Here is a 16,916-nt window from a genome sequence, read left to right on the forward strand (position 1 = left end):
AAATCACCTCACAGAGAGAAGCCAAGATTCCTGGGGCTTCTACAGAATGTGTCATTCACTGCCTATCCCCTGACCTGTACTAAGGTGGCTTACCTGCTCTGAAAGTGTGGCCTGCTGCCAACTCCTTCTTCCCACAAAGGCCTTCTTTGCGGGTGGCAGTAGTAGGCAGACAGACTCTCATCACTTGCAAGGCTGTCCTCCTGACCAAGTTAGTTCAGGCTAGCTCTAGAGGGTATGGAAAGGGGTTATCACCAAGGATAAGTGAAGTACTTTGTCAGGCTCTTCTGAAGACATAGTCCCATAGAATGCTTCCTACTCAGCCCCTGGCTGGCTGAACCCGAGTTCAGGTCTGCTTTGCTCTCTTTACCCCAATCAGGGATACCCTCTGCCCTAATAAGTGTGTTTTTTCCCATGGAGCCTAAGGCAGTTCTGGGGCATTGTATGGGGAGGAGTGGTCCAGGCAGTAAGACACACCCCCATCCTCACGCAACTAAGTGGCTGGCCTGTCTCACAGTCCTGTGCCAGGACTCCAGTAGAGAAAAGGTTTCATTCTTTTTGAAAACTAAGGACTATTGGCCTGGGATCAAGTCCAGATACTCAGGCCTGGCTGTTGAGTCTCTGAGGGACTACAGACCTCTTCTCCAGAGCAGGGAACTTTCACAGCACCCAAACACACAGGGCTCTTCCACTCTAGGTCTCTGCTTACACAGTTCTTTTTGCTCTGAGAGCCCTGGAAACTTCTGACTTGCAAGACCCTCTGGCCCGTTTCCCCCCAAGTTAGTCTCCCCGACCTTCGCCTGCCTTGGTCTCCTGAGTCACAGTTCTCAGGTTTCTTGGGGTTTGAGTCCTTTCTTATTCACAAGGTAGCCACAGGCTAATCCAGTGGACAGCGGCTAAACTGGGTTTTAATGGCTACCTAGGTTACCTAAATTCACCTCAAGCTGATCCCAGAGTTAATTACCAGGACTGACTAAGTAAGCCAGACATGGTAGCCCATGACTTTAATCCCAGCACTCTGTTGGCGAGATAAGCAGATCTTTGTGAGTGTGAGGCTAGCCTGGTCTGGAGAGTTTCAGGCCTACATAGTGAGATCTCGTGTCAAAAACAGGAGAAAAGGAGAAGCTAGGAGTGGTAGTGCAGCCAGCCGTGAGACAGCCCACCAATCACAATGAGCATGCCGGGCTCCCCGTGGGAATGAGGCCCTCTTCCCACTGTCTTGGTTCTGGAGTCTACTGCCCAGCCCAGTACCCTGTCAGGTATCCAGAGGCTTCTGTATAGGGACAAATTATTCTGTATGCATCCCCCAGAAGGATAAGGGCAGTTTATGTCACTTGCTCACGTGACATTACTCCATCTGCTCAAATACTGCTGCTGTCAGAGGAAGGAAGGTCTGAGAAGAATCAGGCTGGGTCCTCCCTTCTGAGGCTACCACGGGTTGTGGACATGGGAACCCGATGGGGACCTAAAAGGAGTGTGTATGATGTGTACGTGATGCACGTGTGCTGTTTATCTCTGGCTTCATTTGTGTTGGATGGGGGAGGGGAATCTGCTGTCAAGTTACCCCTCAGTGAGGGCCCGTGGCTTCTGCTCAGGCTCTTCTCTTTAGGTCCGGCCCTAGCACAGATTTGGTACCCATAGCCTAGGTCTGGCTATGCAGAAGGTAGTATAGCCTGATGGCCAAGGGGAGGGGAGTACATGGCTGCCTGGACTCAGGACTTAAATGTGAGAGACAGGGCTCAGGGCTGGGGGCCCAAAAGAAGCCAGGGCAGGAGGCCTGGATGGGGGAGTCAGCCTGGGCGTCTCTGGGCTCTTTATCCAAATATGGAAGGTTTTTTGGTCTCCATTTGAGTCACCCCGGCCATGGCCCAAGAGATCTGCTTTCCAGATACTGCAGGCAGAACTGCGCCAGCCCTGTTGGGCCTAGCAGCTCCTTTTCCAGGCCATCTCAGCACCTTCCCAAACTCCAGAGCCAGACCTCTCCACCAGCAGGGAGCTCCACACCACTCAGCTCTGTTCCAGCATCAAACGAGAGTCCCTGGGTTCAACAAATACAGGAAACACACATTCCCTCTGCAGCTCATAACTGTCCTGTCAGTGCAAGGCAGTCAGTCACTCACTACTATTTACCAAGCAACTGCTGTGTGCTAGCTCCTGGAGCTGGGACCACAGCTGTGAATCCAGTGGAAGCATCTTGTCACATCCTGAGCAATGGCAGTTCTGAAAGTCAGGAACCCAGTGAACACCTGGAGATGCTGGAGCTGTAGGGCCATGAGTGTGAGCTCCTTCTCAGCCAGTTACCCAGCTGTCCCAACCTGCAGGTCACTCACAGTGCCATGCCTGACACAAGGTCAACCTAGGTTACACATCCCACCACTCGGCCTCTGAGACCAGAGCCTAGCGTCTTACAGCCTCAAGCCCAGGGTCTGACTGCCACCATGTCCCACGGCTCCTGTGCCAGCTTCTATTTTTTGGTCCCACAAAGAGCAAATCCAAAGCTGCCACAGGTATAGAGGGCTTCAGGGGAGCCTGGGGCAGGCAGGGCTCTGCTGGCTTCTTCAGGTCTCTCTACATCATGTATTTAACCAATAAATTTACAGTGAGGTTCCTGTGTGCCAGGAACAGGAGGGTTTGGCATGGGCAGCCACTTGTCAGAGCTGACCCTGAGTCACTGGGGGATCCAGGGGTTCCCACTCACATCTTCATACCCCAGAGTGTTCCAAGTGTGCCCAGTTAGCATGGTAGAAGCATCCTAGAGCAGGATACAGATATCAGAGAAAGCTGAGGGGTGCAGTCCTATACAGAGGACTCTTCAGATGCCTTTCTCCCTCCAGGAGTGGGGACTCAACAGAACATAGTACAAGACTCAGGAATCAGAGTAGGTAAAGGATGAGAGGTTGTGGGGTGAAGGAGCCCCAGAAAAGAGAAGACCTATGAAGCAGGAGGCCACAAGAGGTACAGACTCAGGTGATGGTGTAGGTAGGGCAAGAAGGTAGTTGGGAATTACTCTGGTCTGCAGCAGCTACCACTGCCTCTACCTCCTCCTCTTCTTCCTCCTCCTCCACCCCCTCCTCCTCCTGCTCCTCCAGCTTTGGGGCCAGGCCCGGGTCTATTTTTAGCGAGGGCTGAATTTAGCCATTCCCTCGGAAATTCCGCACCCGCCCCAGGCACCGCCCCCGCCGGCCTTGGGGAGAGGCCTGGAAGTGACTGGTCCAGGCCAGAGCTGAGAAGAGGCCATATGAGCAGCAAGGAGCTTGCAGGGGGCTCACAGGCATCTTATGGGGAAACACATTCTTCTCCTTTTCATCTCTGCCCAGCTTTCTCCCAAGGCCTCCTCAGGGCCACAGTTCAGCACTGCAGGAGCTGAGGGACAAATACACACGGGTTTTTAGCTCTGACCGTAGGTCCCACTGTGGATAGTGTTACCAGGCTGCCTGCTAATCACCACAATACTTACTCCACCCCACCTCTTGAGAGCCTGAATATTCAAGAATCATAGCTAGGATTCCCACTTCACAGGTGGGAAGACCAAGGCAGGGTGACTTGACCTGGATCAGAGTCAACAGGGTAAATCAACCTGCTCTCAAACCATGCTCCTTTCATTGGGCCTCTTCCAAAAGAGCCAACTGGAGGTGTAGCCTAGTTGTTTCCTGGGAACCCCTGTGAGTGGCAGGGTACCTCCACCCAGCAAGGAGCCTGAAGTTGGACAAGGGGTAGTAAACTGGACTCAGAATCAGGGCTCAGGGGCCTTCACCATTCCAGAGAGAAGTTCTGGCTGGGAGAAGGGCATGGCTCCCCCTTTACCCTGCTCCACTCCCACCTCTTCTGACTCAGGGCCAGGAGGGAGTCCCGCTCCTCATCCCACCTTCTTATAGAGCTTCTGAGCCTAAATTCAACTCAGTCTGGACCTCCAAATTCTCTACACAGTCTTCTCTGGCACATCCCGCAACCCTAGGCTCAGGCTTGTCACCACCGCTCCTTCCTCCAGGCTGAACCTCACAGGGCACCATCACCAAACAAAGTTGGCAGTATGCCCCTTCAGTTCCTCATCCTCCATGGCTTCTACTGCCTAGGGGTGAGATTCAGCACCCAAAGCCTTCAAGCTGCCCTCAGCACGTACAGCTTCTCTGCACGCACTGGTTCACACGAGACCTCTGTTCTCCATTGGCCTCTGACGCATACAATGGTTGTCCTTTCCTGCCCTGGCTCTGACCAATTCTCTCAAATGCCAGTGGACCCCATCACTTCCCCTCCAGAACTCTAAGTGACTGCTTCCAACTCCCTGCTGGCAATGGCAGGAGCCACAGGCTGGGCTGGACTCCTGAATCAGCTTCACTATCACAGGGTATCAAGACTTTCACTTTCTTAATAAAGCAGGGGCAGGGAGTGGTGAGAAGGCAAAGCTGGTGTCTAGTCTTTCCAGATGGGCGACTCTGGCACCCAAGGCCCTACAACTTTCTCTTCCTTCTGACCTCCTGGTTTGTCAAGGTATTGGCATCTCAACGCACAGTACCAGAACGAAAACCAGCAGCCAAGAAAGACAGAGTCCACAGGACTTTTATTGGGATGGGGGAGGGTCCTTCTCATTTTCCCTTCCACATCTGTTCCTTAACCTCCAGTGCCCCGTCCTGGGAAAGAACTGAATGTTTGTCCAGGGGTGGGGAAATGGGGTCTCGGCAGTCCCAGGAGGCCCAGCTCTGGGGCTGGCTGGCAGCCAGGAGCATGGCCTCCTTCTCTCCTGCTCCACACTGCTGCAAAGAGCAGGGCCTGTCACCCCCTGGGAACCAATAAACAGGAAACTGACACCAACCTTGCACTTGCTCCTTCCTTGCCTTGGTCCTCCAGCCTTACCACTGGCTCCAGACCTGCCTGCCTCTCTCTCCCTCCAGAATCTCAAGACAAAGGGCATCAATCTCAAATCAACCAACAAAATCAAGTTGAGAGGTCGGGGTTCTTGGGGGACGGTGGTGGTCAGAATGCTTCACGTCGTTACTAAAGCCTCTGAGAGTGACAACTCGGAATACATACTGCGCGGCCACATTTCTGAGAGTGGTCTAGCCCCGGAGTCCTTTTGTCCTCATAATTCCTCAGTACCTCCATCTTATAGAGCAGGAAGCTGAGGCTCACAGCTGAGGCCCAATGTTAAATATTAACATATTAACGTTGTTAATATCACCCAGTGAGCAAGGCAGAGGTGGCCACCAAGCACTCGGACTCTGGGACCAGCAAAGGAAGCAAAGGGTCTGAGACCCTGAGGCCTGCAGCTCTGACCCAGAGAGGGCTTTGGCTGGGCTCTGCCTTCCAAACTTTACTCAGCCATCTCAGGCAAGATGTAGTTGGGGCTGGAGGGAAGAAAAGAGTCAGAGCCAAAGGAGGCCATAGATTTGCAGTCTGGTCCCTCTCTTTCCTCACCAACTCCAAATGTCCAAGCTACTGAGGCATTGTGGGCTCCTGTCTAGAGCTTTGTCTTCTGCTCCATGGCTGAAGCGCAGAATCTCAGATCCATATCCTAGTATCTTAGACACGAAGGGAGAGATTAAGGTTGCTTTTCTTTTTAAACTATTATTACACGCATGTATTTGTGTATGTGTACTTGCATATCACATAGCACCCATATATGTCAGAGGATAACTTGTAGAAGTTGGTTCTCTCCTCCTACAACGTGAGTTCTAGAGACCAAGCACAGCTTGTTTTAGTGCCTGGCACTTTTACCTGCTGAGCTATCTTGCCAGCTTGGCAGAACTAACATTTCTTGAGCATTACTAAGTAACAATATAACACTGGAGTGGACCTTGACTCATCCAGTGCACTGCAAGAATTTCTAAGTGCTTGTTTTAATTCTGATCACATACTAACTTCGGGATGAAACTGCAATCTCTAGCACATAGCTCCCACTTTTTTTTTAAAATAAATTTTTGTATTGGATATTTTATTTATTTACAATACAGATGTCATCCACTTTCCTCATTTCCCCTCCCTAGAACCCTTTATCCCATCCCTCCTTCTCCTTTATGATTTTATATCATTTTAATTACATGCATGTATTAAGGTCAGTTCTAGGTTGAGGGTCTAGCAACACAATAGATGTAAATAGTCAAGGAACAAGCAAGGCAATAAACCCAATTATGTGAACACACTCCCACTTTTTCATTTGTCTCCCAGCTCCCAGCTCTGCCCTGGGTGAGGACAGTCTGGCCCAGTCATGGCTTCTGTTCCCGCCAAAGGCTCCCACTTTCCCTGCTTTCCCTGGCTCTGAGCTCTTCAGCAAAATGCCCCTCTTGGGAGATCCTTCACTTCGATGTCTACTCAACAAACTTCAGGCTAGCCGCCTCTAGAGGCCAAGCCTATTCCCAAAGGACTCACTAACATACTTGTCCCTGCCTTCCAGGCCTGGGCTCAGTCTTCCTCTGAGCCTCATGCCCCTCAGGAACCAGGACCCTTCCGAAAGCTCCCCAGATGCAAACCTTCCTTGTATCCTCACTGGCCATCAAAGGATTCAGTGTTGACTGCTTCATGAGTAGAAGACAAAGAAACATGCAAAGAAGTGAAGGTCGGATTGAATGCAGCAGGCCTGGGACATCCCCGGGACCGGCTCCTAGAGGGGACCTTGGTGAATATGATGTCTTACAAGGCAGGAGGGACTCTGCAAGTGCCACTAAGGGTCCCAAGTCACCCAGGTGGGCCTGATGTAATTACCAAGAGTCCTTAAGGAGGAAGGTGGGAAGTCTGGGTGAGGCGGGATGACAATGCTATGCTGTTGGCTGAGACTGTTAGAGGCCACGTACAGAGGAGCACTGGCACCCACCCGTGACTAGAAAAGGCAAGGGAACTAACTTATTTTCCGCAAGCAGCCCTTCTAGCACCTACATTTCAGCTCTGTGAATCCCATATCAGACTTCCAACCTCAGGAACTATAAAATGCTGTTTGAAGCCACTGACCCGTGATAATCTGTCCCTGCAGCAACAAGAAACGGACACACTATCCCAGAGAAGGCCTCAAGTCCCTCTGCAGCCACCTCAGCCTCTCTATGCCCAAGGATGGTTTTAAAAGTCTGCTCATCTGGGCTGGAGAGATAGCTTAGAGCTTAAGAGCTCTCGTTGCATCTGCGGAGGACCTGAATTCAGCTCCCAGTACCCACATGGTGATTCACAGCATTCATAACTTAAGTTCCAGGGCATCCAACATCTTCTGCTGCCTTCTTTGGGCATCAGGCACACACATGGTGCACATACATACATACATACATACATACTACATACATACTACATACACGGAGGCAAAACACTCATACACATACAATAAACGTTTTTTAAAAATAACAAAAAAGTCTGTTTTTCCCAGTCTGAGCTAGAAGTACTAATGTCCTGTGCACATAAGCATCACTATTTGGGATACAGGCCTCAAAGAGCACCATGGCCTACATCCCACATAAGAGAAAAGACCCTTTTGGTGGCTGGAGAAGTCAAAAGTGAATCTGGACACATAAGGGGAAGCAGCTAGAGTGGGGCACAACCCTCAGCAGTCTATGGCCCAGCCCGATAGCACTTCCTGGTCTACAAAAGATGCTCTTGCACAGAACAGCTGCTGCCGCCCCAGCATCACCGAGAAGCTTAATCTTGGGGCTCAAGGTCACGAATGAACTTGTGGCTCCAAGGGTATGCATGCTGGTCTCCTAACTTCTTGGACAGACCTCCCGAAGTCTTCCAGATCATCCCAGTGAACCCCATAGCTACTGGAGGGCCATCTGGGAGTTCAAACAGCCTGCATGTCATGAACTGGGGCTCAGAGCCCAGCAGCCTGGCACTGTCCTTCTGGCTCTGTCCACTCCTAGGAGGCCTCAGAGGCCTGAGAAGTGGTCGGGTACCAAGTCCTGTGGGGAAGGCATCCTCTATGATTAGCTTGTGCTTCCCAGAGGACCCAGGGCCCCCATTTCAAGGCCTGCCAGCAAGGCGCCAGGCTTCCTGGGCACATTTCCCAATGAGTGTGCCAGGGTTATGAGTCTTTCTGGGAAACACAGGCTCCCCCTTCCCCCGAACTGCCACCACCATCTCTGCCAACTTGACTCACTGGGAATTCTGGGGCCAATGTATGACCTGGAGGCAGGACACCTAGGGCCAGATCACTCGTAAGCCATGGAGCCCTGGGCAAAACTCTGCTGGCTTTGAGCCTGCTTCTTCACCTCACCCAGCTTGGGACTAGATGGGAGGGTCAGGCTGTTGTTGGCAAAAGCTCCCTGTTCCAGGAGACACAAGTTAGAGCTGGGTAGGGGCCACAGTGGCTGCAGTGCACGTCACACACCTGCTGCTACCACCTGCGTCACTGGGGCCTGAGGTAAGCCCCTATAGGGCAGCAGGTAGCTGTGTCCTCTTGTCCTCCTCAGGAACTCATCTCACACTTCACCAGCTGCCGGAGTAGAAGGTAATAGCTTCTACTCAGTGTCTACTCCGGGGCCTCCCAGGGATGGACAGTGCCAGGATGCTTAGCTCTGAGCCCCAGTTCACGACATGCAGGCCATTTGAATCCCCAGATGGCCCTCCAATAGCTGTGGGGTTCACTACTTTTTTTCCCTTTGAAACAGGGTCTTACTATATAGCCCTGTCTAGCCTGGAACTCGCTATGTAGACCAGGCTACTCTTGAACTCACAGAGATCTATGCCTTCTGAGTGCTGGGATAAAAGGTACAGGCCACCATTACATCTAACACCTTGTTCACTTAGGTACTAGATGTCTAGACTCCTTGGGCTTCAGTTGAAACACCCCTCTCCATATCTCGGTCTAGCCCAGGCTAGCATCATTCTATGGCCTTCTGACTGGCTTCACTGCTTCCATGCTTGACCCACACAGCATCCTGGGTCCCTATCTTACTCAGAGCCCTCTGGCACTGCCTGGCTCTCACTGCAGGGAGATGCCAAGTCTTCCCAATGGCCTACAAGATCTAGCCACACTACCCCGTGTCCATCCCTCAGGATCTTTGCTGTTCCTTTCTTTCCACAATATGTCTCAACCCCAACCCCGGGCCCCGAGAAAGCTACCTGACTTCCTCCCTCATTTCTTTTGAGCTTCAGATGTTACCACCTCCGCTCACAGGCCTCTCTAGACCCCATGATCTAAAATAGTACCCCAGCCTGTCATCTTCAAATTGTTTACCCTGTTTTATTTTCCTTCCCCCGAACCTTCTGTTCCCTAACAGTGTCCTCCTTTGGAGATATGTGTCCTTAGTAGTCTGGAAGGACCATAAAAGCATAAAAGCAGGCCTCTGTTTTGGGAACGGCTGTCTTTCTATACTAGAATGGTGCCTGACTCAGCCACCGGGTGCTTGGGATATTATATATAGTGCATAGATGCTAAATCCAAACTTCTATTGCAACAACTTGTCCGGGAAAGCCTCCTCCTGGCCTCTGCTCATGTCATGCCCTCCTCCTAGAACTCGCCCTTTCTCCCAGGTTCCAAGATGCAAGCTGCTTCTTTGCCTCCTCCCCACCCCTAGCCTCCTCTACCAGCCTGCAGACGACCATCCTGAGTTCCTTCTAGATTCTCAGATGAGCGCCTCAGCTCCCAGGCTGCCTGGGGATGTCTCCATCCCACTGTAGTAGCAATCAGACTCAAGGAAGAGTGCAGGAGGGACAAGTCCCTACATTGGAAGAGGGGGCTGGGGACAGGATTAGCTGCAGCGTCTCAGATCCAGCTGGTTCCAGAAATGTTGGGCTGGAAAATGTCACACTCAACTCTGGTCCCTCCCTCAACTCTTCCTTGCTGGGTGGGCTCATTCCTGGAGAGCATCCCTTTCTCCTCCAATACCACAGGGTCCTAGGACAGAAGGGGGCAGGGAACAAGCCCTGAAAAGGGCAACTCTCTTGCTTGTCCTCCCCCATCCCACCCTCCTGCCGGGTGACAAGACTTTAATTATAGATATTTAGTACTACTCAGAATTCCAAAAGTCCTTATCACCTCATCCCCTCCCCACGGAAGCAGTTTCCATGGGGGGGGGGGGGGAATCACAGTAAAGAGCCAAGGAGGGGCAGAAGAGAAACTTGCCTCCACAAGTACCCGACAAAAGTGGTGGGAAGGGCTGCTGCCCAGCCCCGCAGAAGGCAGGGGCAGCTGGGCAGGCTGAGGTGGGTGCCAGGGCTGCTGCTGAGTGGGAGAGGAACAAGGCCAGAGGTTCTAGGGCTTGGGTCCAGCTCTGCCTGGCCTTGTGGTATGACCTTGGGTTCAGCATTCTCCCTTTTTGGGTCTCAGAATTCTTTCTACCCAAGAGCAGGCCCTGGTGAATTAAATACCACCATGAACACATTCAGACTGCTAACAATACAACGTGTAAGGGATGCCCCAACTGTTCCTGACTTATGCCCCTTCTCAGATGGCAGGCCAGTCTCACTTGGAAACTGGGAACAACCCCTTGATCCAGTCTCTTTAAGACACTGATAAGCTAGGATTCAGACAGACTCCAATACTCTGAATACTCGATCTTTCACATGACAAGAAACCATTGGTGTCTGCTACAAAATGGGCACGAAATGAACAACAGCCAGTGTTACAGCTACTTCAGCATGCCAGAGTCTCATGAATTTAGTTATCTACAATTCTCGGAGGCAAGTCACTACCTGTTTCTGAGTTACAGATGGTTCAGGTGTCAAGGGGTACCAGGCAGAAGAAATGAACTATCTAAGATTATTCTGAAGCCCAACAGAGGATTGGCTTGGTGCAAAGGGTGATCCATGGACTACAGAGTGATAACAATGGACCTTACTGGAAGGAGCCAGAGACCTGGAATAAGAGAAACAGGAAGGCCCTTGGTGAGCCACAAGCTGAGCCACAAGCTGAGTTGCCCGCATTCGCAGTACACAGAGAGCAGACTTTCTCTCTCCTCTGGTCACATTGACTCTCCCTACCCCATTCCCTTAGCCAGGCTGCAGAATGAGCCTCTCCTACAGAACCTCAAAGATCAGGCTTCCCAGTTCCTCAGTGCAAAGATGGGAAAACTAAGTCTTAAAGTTGACTGCCCAGGTCCAGATAGGGTCAGAGGCTAAGTGGTGTATGGTACCCAAGCTTCTTGAGTCCTTATAATGTGGGCAAGTATGAGGGACTGCCCTCTGTTCAAGATCAAGTCTGGGGTTCCCTGAGACCCCAGCCCTCTCCTCAGAGCACTTTACATTGGCTTACACTCTACAAGCAGAACATGACAACTCCTCTTATCTCCTCTCATTCTGAAGGCCAAGCCACACCACCTCCACCGACAGTGCAGGGATCGTGACTGGAACCCCAAGCTTGAGACAAGAGAACATTGTCTGCTCAAGAGGAGCTAGCAGGAAGTAGGGAGTGGACAGCTGCTCCCCATCTTTCTGAAGCCAGAAGGACAAGGATAGCAAGAAGAGATTCAAGGTAGCAGATGGAAGAACTTCCAGGCTTAATGTGGGGGGTGAGAAATGAGGCATGGCAAATGTTTTCTGAACCTAATAAAGTCCACCAGGTGACCCTGGGACCAGTGCTTAGACAGCAGTGTGGGAGGACGAAGCCAAACCTGGCCACCGAGAAGAAGCTGAGGCAGCAGAGCCTGTTCTGTCCTCCCTCCAGCCCCCAGGGAGGGAATGGTCACACCACACCCACCTACAGAGCCTTCTAGGCATTACCCCATTATCTCCATTTTACAGAAAGGGAGAGCAATCCACTTAACAAGGATGGGACAAGCCCTGTGGATCTCCAGCCTGACTCTTCTGATTACAGACTCACCCTTCTCTCTCCTATGGGGTGAGGGGGACACCCATCTGGGCCTGGAGAGGTGGGAGGACCTGAAATGTCAGAGGAAGCCTCTTATAGGGCCAGGAGAAGCTGATATATGAGGGGCTGGCTCCCTATCACAACTCCCAGAAAGGGAGGTTGCTGGACAATGTGAAGCAGGGCAAAAGCCAGTCCTAGTAAACTTCGTGGCCTAGGTGCCTGTCCTCCAGACGCCCTAGGCAGTTCCTCAACTCCCACTATACTCTCATAGGACCCCATTACATGGAAAAGGAAGCTGGGGGCTCTCTTCTCCCATCCTCCAATCACAGAACTGGCCCTGGTGCTCAGGCTCTGCTAATGGGGTCTCAGAAGGAAAGCCAGATCCAAAGGCCCCTCTGCCAACTCCCTCTCTGTCCATTCCTTGCCCCCTCCACAAGGAAGTGCAGAGCTGGGACAGAGGAAACAGAAAGGAGAGAGAAACAGAGACAGGGAGCTAGAGGGGCCCTTAAGAGCTCTGAAAAGCCAAGTGACCAAATTAGTCCAGAGTGTAGGATTTTCCAGCTTCTGAAGTCAGCAACACAGTGGGAGCTGAGGCAGGCCACAGCTGCCATAACCCCAGGCCATCCCTGAGCTCAGCTTCCAGCCTAGAGCTGCAAACCTAGCTGTAACTCTCCCATGCCAGGGAAGATGTTGCCTAGAGCCAGTCTGAAGCCATAGCCAAACCCAGGCATAACTGATGCAAGATAAGAGAAGGGAGAGCTTTATGGAGGGTGGGAATCAGCCCCCCCCCCCCGGGGGGCAGGGGCCTGGGATTAACAGGAAGGAGGTGGGAAGGTGAACAGATGCAGGCAGGCAGGATGAGGGGCCAGAGCATCCAATATGATTCACAGAGGCCGTCCTGTCTACAGGGTCCAGAACTGCCTTCAAGCCCTCTGAGGACCCTTTGCCACTGAGCCTCAGCAGAAGCCTGTCTGTCACCACACTTCCTTTAGCTCAAAGCCCCTCTACTGAAGACCAGTGTGTTGGCACTGGTCCTGGAGACTATCCAAACTCACAACATGGGACTCTTCCAGTTCTGCACAATACCGTAACCTGGGTGGGTCTGCAGCATCCTCATCCCTCAGACCCAGTTTATAAATGAGGAGGTTAAGTCACAAGAAAGGACAATGTCAGAAAACTAGAGCAAAACTGAGGTTAGACCCCTGAAGCCCTCTGTTGCTCCCTAAAGTAAGGCTGGTCCCTAAGTCTCCCAGGTCTTGGAGTAGACTTAAAGGCGAGAGCATGTCAATTGGCCTGAAATGAGATCAGCCGAGAGTTGGGCATTGAGGCCGGAGTCTTGGCTCAATGTTATCACCTTCTAGTGCATTTCTAACAAAGTCCATGGGAATCTCAGAAACAAGTCTCTGAGAAACATCCCAAGGGCCTTTGCAACCACCACCAGAACACCTTGGCACAGACAGACAGACCCTTTAACACTGGCAGCATTCTCTTCAGGTCCTGAGTTAACAGGAGCCGGGTGCTATTAACTCTATTCCAGGACAGATAAGCACCTTTGGGTCTGGAAACCTATCTAATGAGTACTCACAAAAGCTCCTGTCAGGTTGGTGCCCATGGCTCTCCTGTACCCTCCCCCAATCTCCTTCCAAAGGACTTACCACCTGTGGCTTGCTACAGCACTTGCTCGCTGGGGCAGGCTCATCTGGAGTTGCCCTGGCAGCCCCAGAGGGCTTGGTCTCAGTGGAGGGCGGTGCAGAGGGAGGCAAGCAGGGTAGGTCCACAGGACCTGGAGCAGGAACGTCACCAGAGTGAAGGGTCAACATGTACTGTTTAGTGACATCCTCAAGTGATGGTGCCTGCAACGTGGGATGGCCTCTAACAGGAAAGCCCACAGGCTCTGGCACGGCCACAGGGGGTCCCACAGACATCGCAGGCTCAGGCACCACAATAGGTGTAAAGGTGGCAGGCACACTGGCATGGCGAACATGTTTGGAGGAGGACCGAATTTGTGTTAGGCTGTCAGTCTGGTCCTGGCTGCCCTCCTCTCTCCGAAGCTCCTGGTGACTGCTCCGGGCTGGGCGCTTCTTGGAGCCTCGGCGGGTGAGCCGAGGGGAGAGAACATTGGTCAGCTTGGGTTCAAGATGGAAGTCATGGTGGGCACTGGAGGAAGCAGGTGGAGCAGGTAGGGACCTCTCTGACTGTGCCCTGGCCCTGGCAGGACCAGGATCTTCTGGCTCTGCCCACTGCTCTGCAAGGATAGGTTCACTGCTGGAGGGAGGCAGCATGGGCTCTACTTCTCGAATGGGCTCTCCCCCTGGGCCCTCAAATCCAGGCCCAGTTAACTCCCCACGGCGACTAGGGTCACTCAGAGATTTCTTCTTGGGGGTCTTGCCAGCAACCCTGTCTTCTCCCATACGCCCCAAAGCACCAGGCCCCTGAACGATACTCTGAATGACTTCCTGATAGTCCTTGTTCTCTTCGCTAACCACAGACCAGTCACTGTGGCCACTGGTCAGGCCCTCATCCATAGCTGGGGTCACTGGAAGCCCTGTCTTAGAGTTCAGTGACCCCAGAAGATTGCTGTCCACAGAGAACCCTGAGGGTTCCTCAGAGGTGGCAGCCCGATGACGCTGTGGAATAGGGTCACTCAAGGATCTGTAGGCCTCACTCGACTCCCCATTACTTAGTTCAGTTCCATTAGGGCCTGAGGGTGGGCCTTTCCGTCTCCTGCGGAGGGCACCTGGTGTTGGAGGGGTCTCAGGAGACACAAGGGCCCTCCCACCCAGGCTGTCTTCTGTCCCAGCCCCACGGTGGTGGTTTGTATGAGCTGAAGTTGAGGAAAGGGGCCGCCACACTCCTGCAGGATCTAGGCTGCAAAAGGCAGCACCAAGAGGTTCAGGGTCTGCTCCAATGCCCTCATCTGTCAGGCTGGACTCAGGGCCTGAGAGCTCCTCCTGAGACCGCTGCCCTTGGGTCATATTCCCTGCCCAGTCAGGATTTCCATCGTCCTGCTGTGCACCCATACGCTGTATCTTCTCAAAAACCTGACGGGCTTCCTGCACATACTGATCCTGGACCACGAGTGGCAACGGATCCTCCTCTGCCCCAGAGCCTGCCAGTAGGAGCTCTGAGGAGCTAGGCTTCAAGGCACTGGTGCGGAGCAGGCGCCGGGCCATGGGCTTCTCTGAGCAGCTGAATGACTTTGCCCTGCGCAGGGTAGCTGTCAGGTCCTTGAGGGTGGGCCGGGTAGTGGGTGATGTTGGACTCTGAGACAGTGTGGACTCAGATTGCTCCATTGGGCTACCTGCTGATGGTGAGTCTCTACCATCATGGGGACTATTCCCAGGGCCCCCACTGGGCTTTCGGACCCTCAGTTCTGAAAGGTCTGAACGCAGGAAACTGAGCAGCGTCAGGGTTTCGGAGGCGATATCTGGATTCGATAGGGACTTGCGCTGTCGGTTCTTATCTAGCTCCAGTCCTCCATCCCTCAGCGGCCTGGTGGTGCCTACAGGTCCCTTACTGCGGGACCTAGTTTGGGGCCGCAGAAGGAGTCCATCTCCAGTTCCAAAACTTGGGGATCGATATACACCCCAGCTCACAGAACTGCGGCTTGACCATAGATCATCATCCTTGAGGGTCTCTGTGCTGGAATATCGACTACTACCTCGGGAGCCAGCCGGGCTGGCCAGGTACGCAGGAAAGCTCACCTTAGCCACACGGAAAGGTGCACCCCCAGTGTCGGACATAGGCCTTAAGCTCTCTTGGGGACCTGGGACGCAGGGCTGTGTGCCAGTACCCCACTCCTGCATTGAGGTTCTTGGAGACGGCGGAGGTTCAGGGCTCCCGACACCCCCCGCTGATCCCGAGACCCCCGGATTTAGCTCGTCACTGTCCTGGCTGCCGCCATGAACCAACAAAGAGCTTCCAGGTCGGAGACCTCTTCTTCTCCAGCGACGGCCATCCTCACCATCTGGGTCCTCGTCACTGCCCGAAGAGTGGCCGCCGAAGTAGGCCGGACTCTGCGGCCCAAGCTGCGGCTGCGGTACCTCCTCTTCCTCCTCGCTGGAACTAGCAGCCCTGCTGCGGCTGACAGGATAGGAGGAGGCAATGGAGGAGGAGGAGGAGGCCCGGGCCCCGGCCTGCGGTTGGGAGAAGCTATGCCAAGAATGTAAACCATCCGCCGGACGCTGCGCCCGCTCCTGTTGCTGGTGCTGCCGACGTCGCCTCCCCTCGATCCCGGGCCCGGACAGCGGCCGCGCAGAACGCAGGCCAGCCAGAGGAAAGCACGTTCGAGGAGGAGGCGTCGGAGGCTGCCGGGGATCGCGAGCTGGGGGCTCCCACGAAGCTCTGTCGGGGCTGGTCGACCCCAGGGCCTCAGAGTCCACGCTGGGTCGTCTGGAGCTCGGACCGCCGAAGAGTTTGCGCATCTCGGTGACGCTGGGCCAGGCCCCACGCTCAGAGCCTTCCGCTGCTTCTTCTGTGGTGCCGGAGGAGCAGCCCCCGTCCCGGGCACCAGTGGAGTCGTCGTCCAGACGCGCCGCGTCGAAGCGCCGGGAGAGCTGGCGCACCGATGGCGAGAGGCTGCGGAGCGGGCGCGGCTGCGCGGGGGCGGCCGGGGGCCCCGACGCCAGCTTGGACACGCGCCGGGAGGGCTGGCCCGGGACTGCCGCGGCTGGCCGGCACGAAGCTCGGCGCCGCAACCCAGGGGTGTCGGCGTCCTCCTCCCTCGGCCCCGGTCCGCCGCTCCAGCGCTCCAGCAGTTTAAACGAGACGCTGCGATAAAGTGGGGGCCGAGGTGACCCGTCCGCCATGGTTGGTCTCAGTCACTCCGGGGGGGCTGGCCTCGGGACGCCGCGGCCAACCCCCCCTGCACCCCTACTCCGAGGGCGCGCAGTGGCCGCGGTCCGAGAGCCTGGGTCCTGCACCCGCAGCGTGCGGCGGTTGTGGAGGAGGGTGCGGAGACGTGAGCAGAGGTTTATCAGTCGAAGATCAAGTTTCCGCGGCTACAGGAGGCAGGAGCTCCATCCTGGGCCGCCCCTCTCGCCCCTGCGGCGACCCCAGGCCCAGCCTTAGCCTCTGCGGGAGAGGCCAGGGGCATCGCGGTCCTGCCGGTGAAGGGCCTAAGGCTCGGCTCCTGCACTCAAAATCCGCCTGCAAAGCCCGGCGGCCGGGCTGCCTCCCCTCAAGCTCCCGCTCCGGCTCC

The 16,916-nt window shown here is 54.2% G+C and overlaps 1 protein-coding gene across 1 annotated transcript in view; it reads right to left on the bottom strand.

The window, feature by feature from the left end:
* Arhgef17 (Rho guanine nucleotide exchange factor 17) overlaps positions 1–16,916 on the bottom strand; it is a 57,249-nt gene extending 40,333 nt beyond the window's left edge. The window contains exon 1 of the mRNA XM_034500431.2: positions 13,372–16,916. Within this exon, the coding sequence (XP_034356322.1) occupies positions 13,372–16,524 (3,153 nt within the window). The 5' untranslated portion in view covers positions 16,525–16,916. The remainder of the gene's footprint in view (positions 1–13,371) is intronic.

This window comes from Arvicanthis niloticus, chromosome 1 (assembly GCF_011762505.2).
Source record: "Arvicanthis niloticus isolate mArvNil1 chromosome 1, mArvNil1.pat.X, whole genome shotgun sequence".
In the NCBI taxonomy this organism is placed as follows: domain Eukaryota; kingdom Metazoa; phylum Chordata; class Mammalia; order Rodentia; family Muridae; genus Arvicanthis; species Arvicanthis niloticus.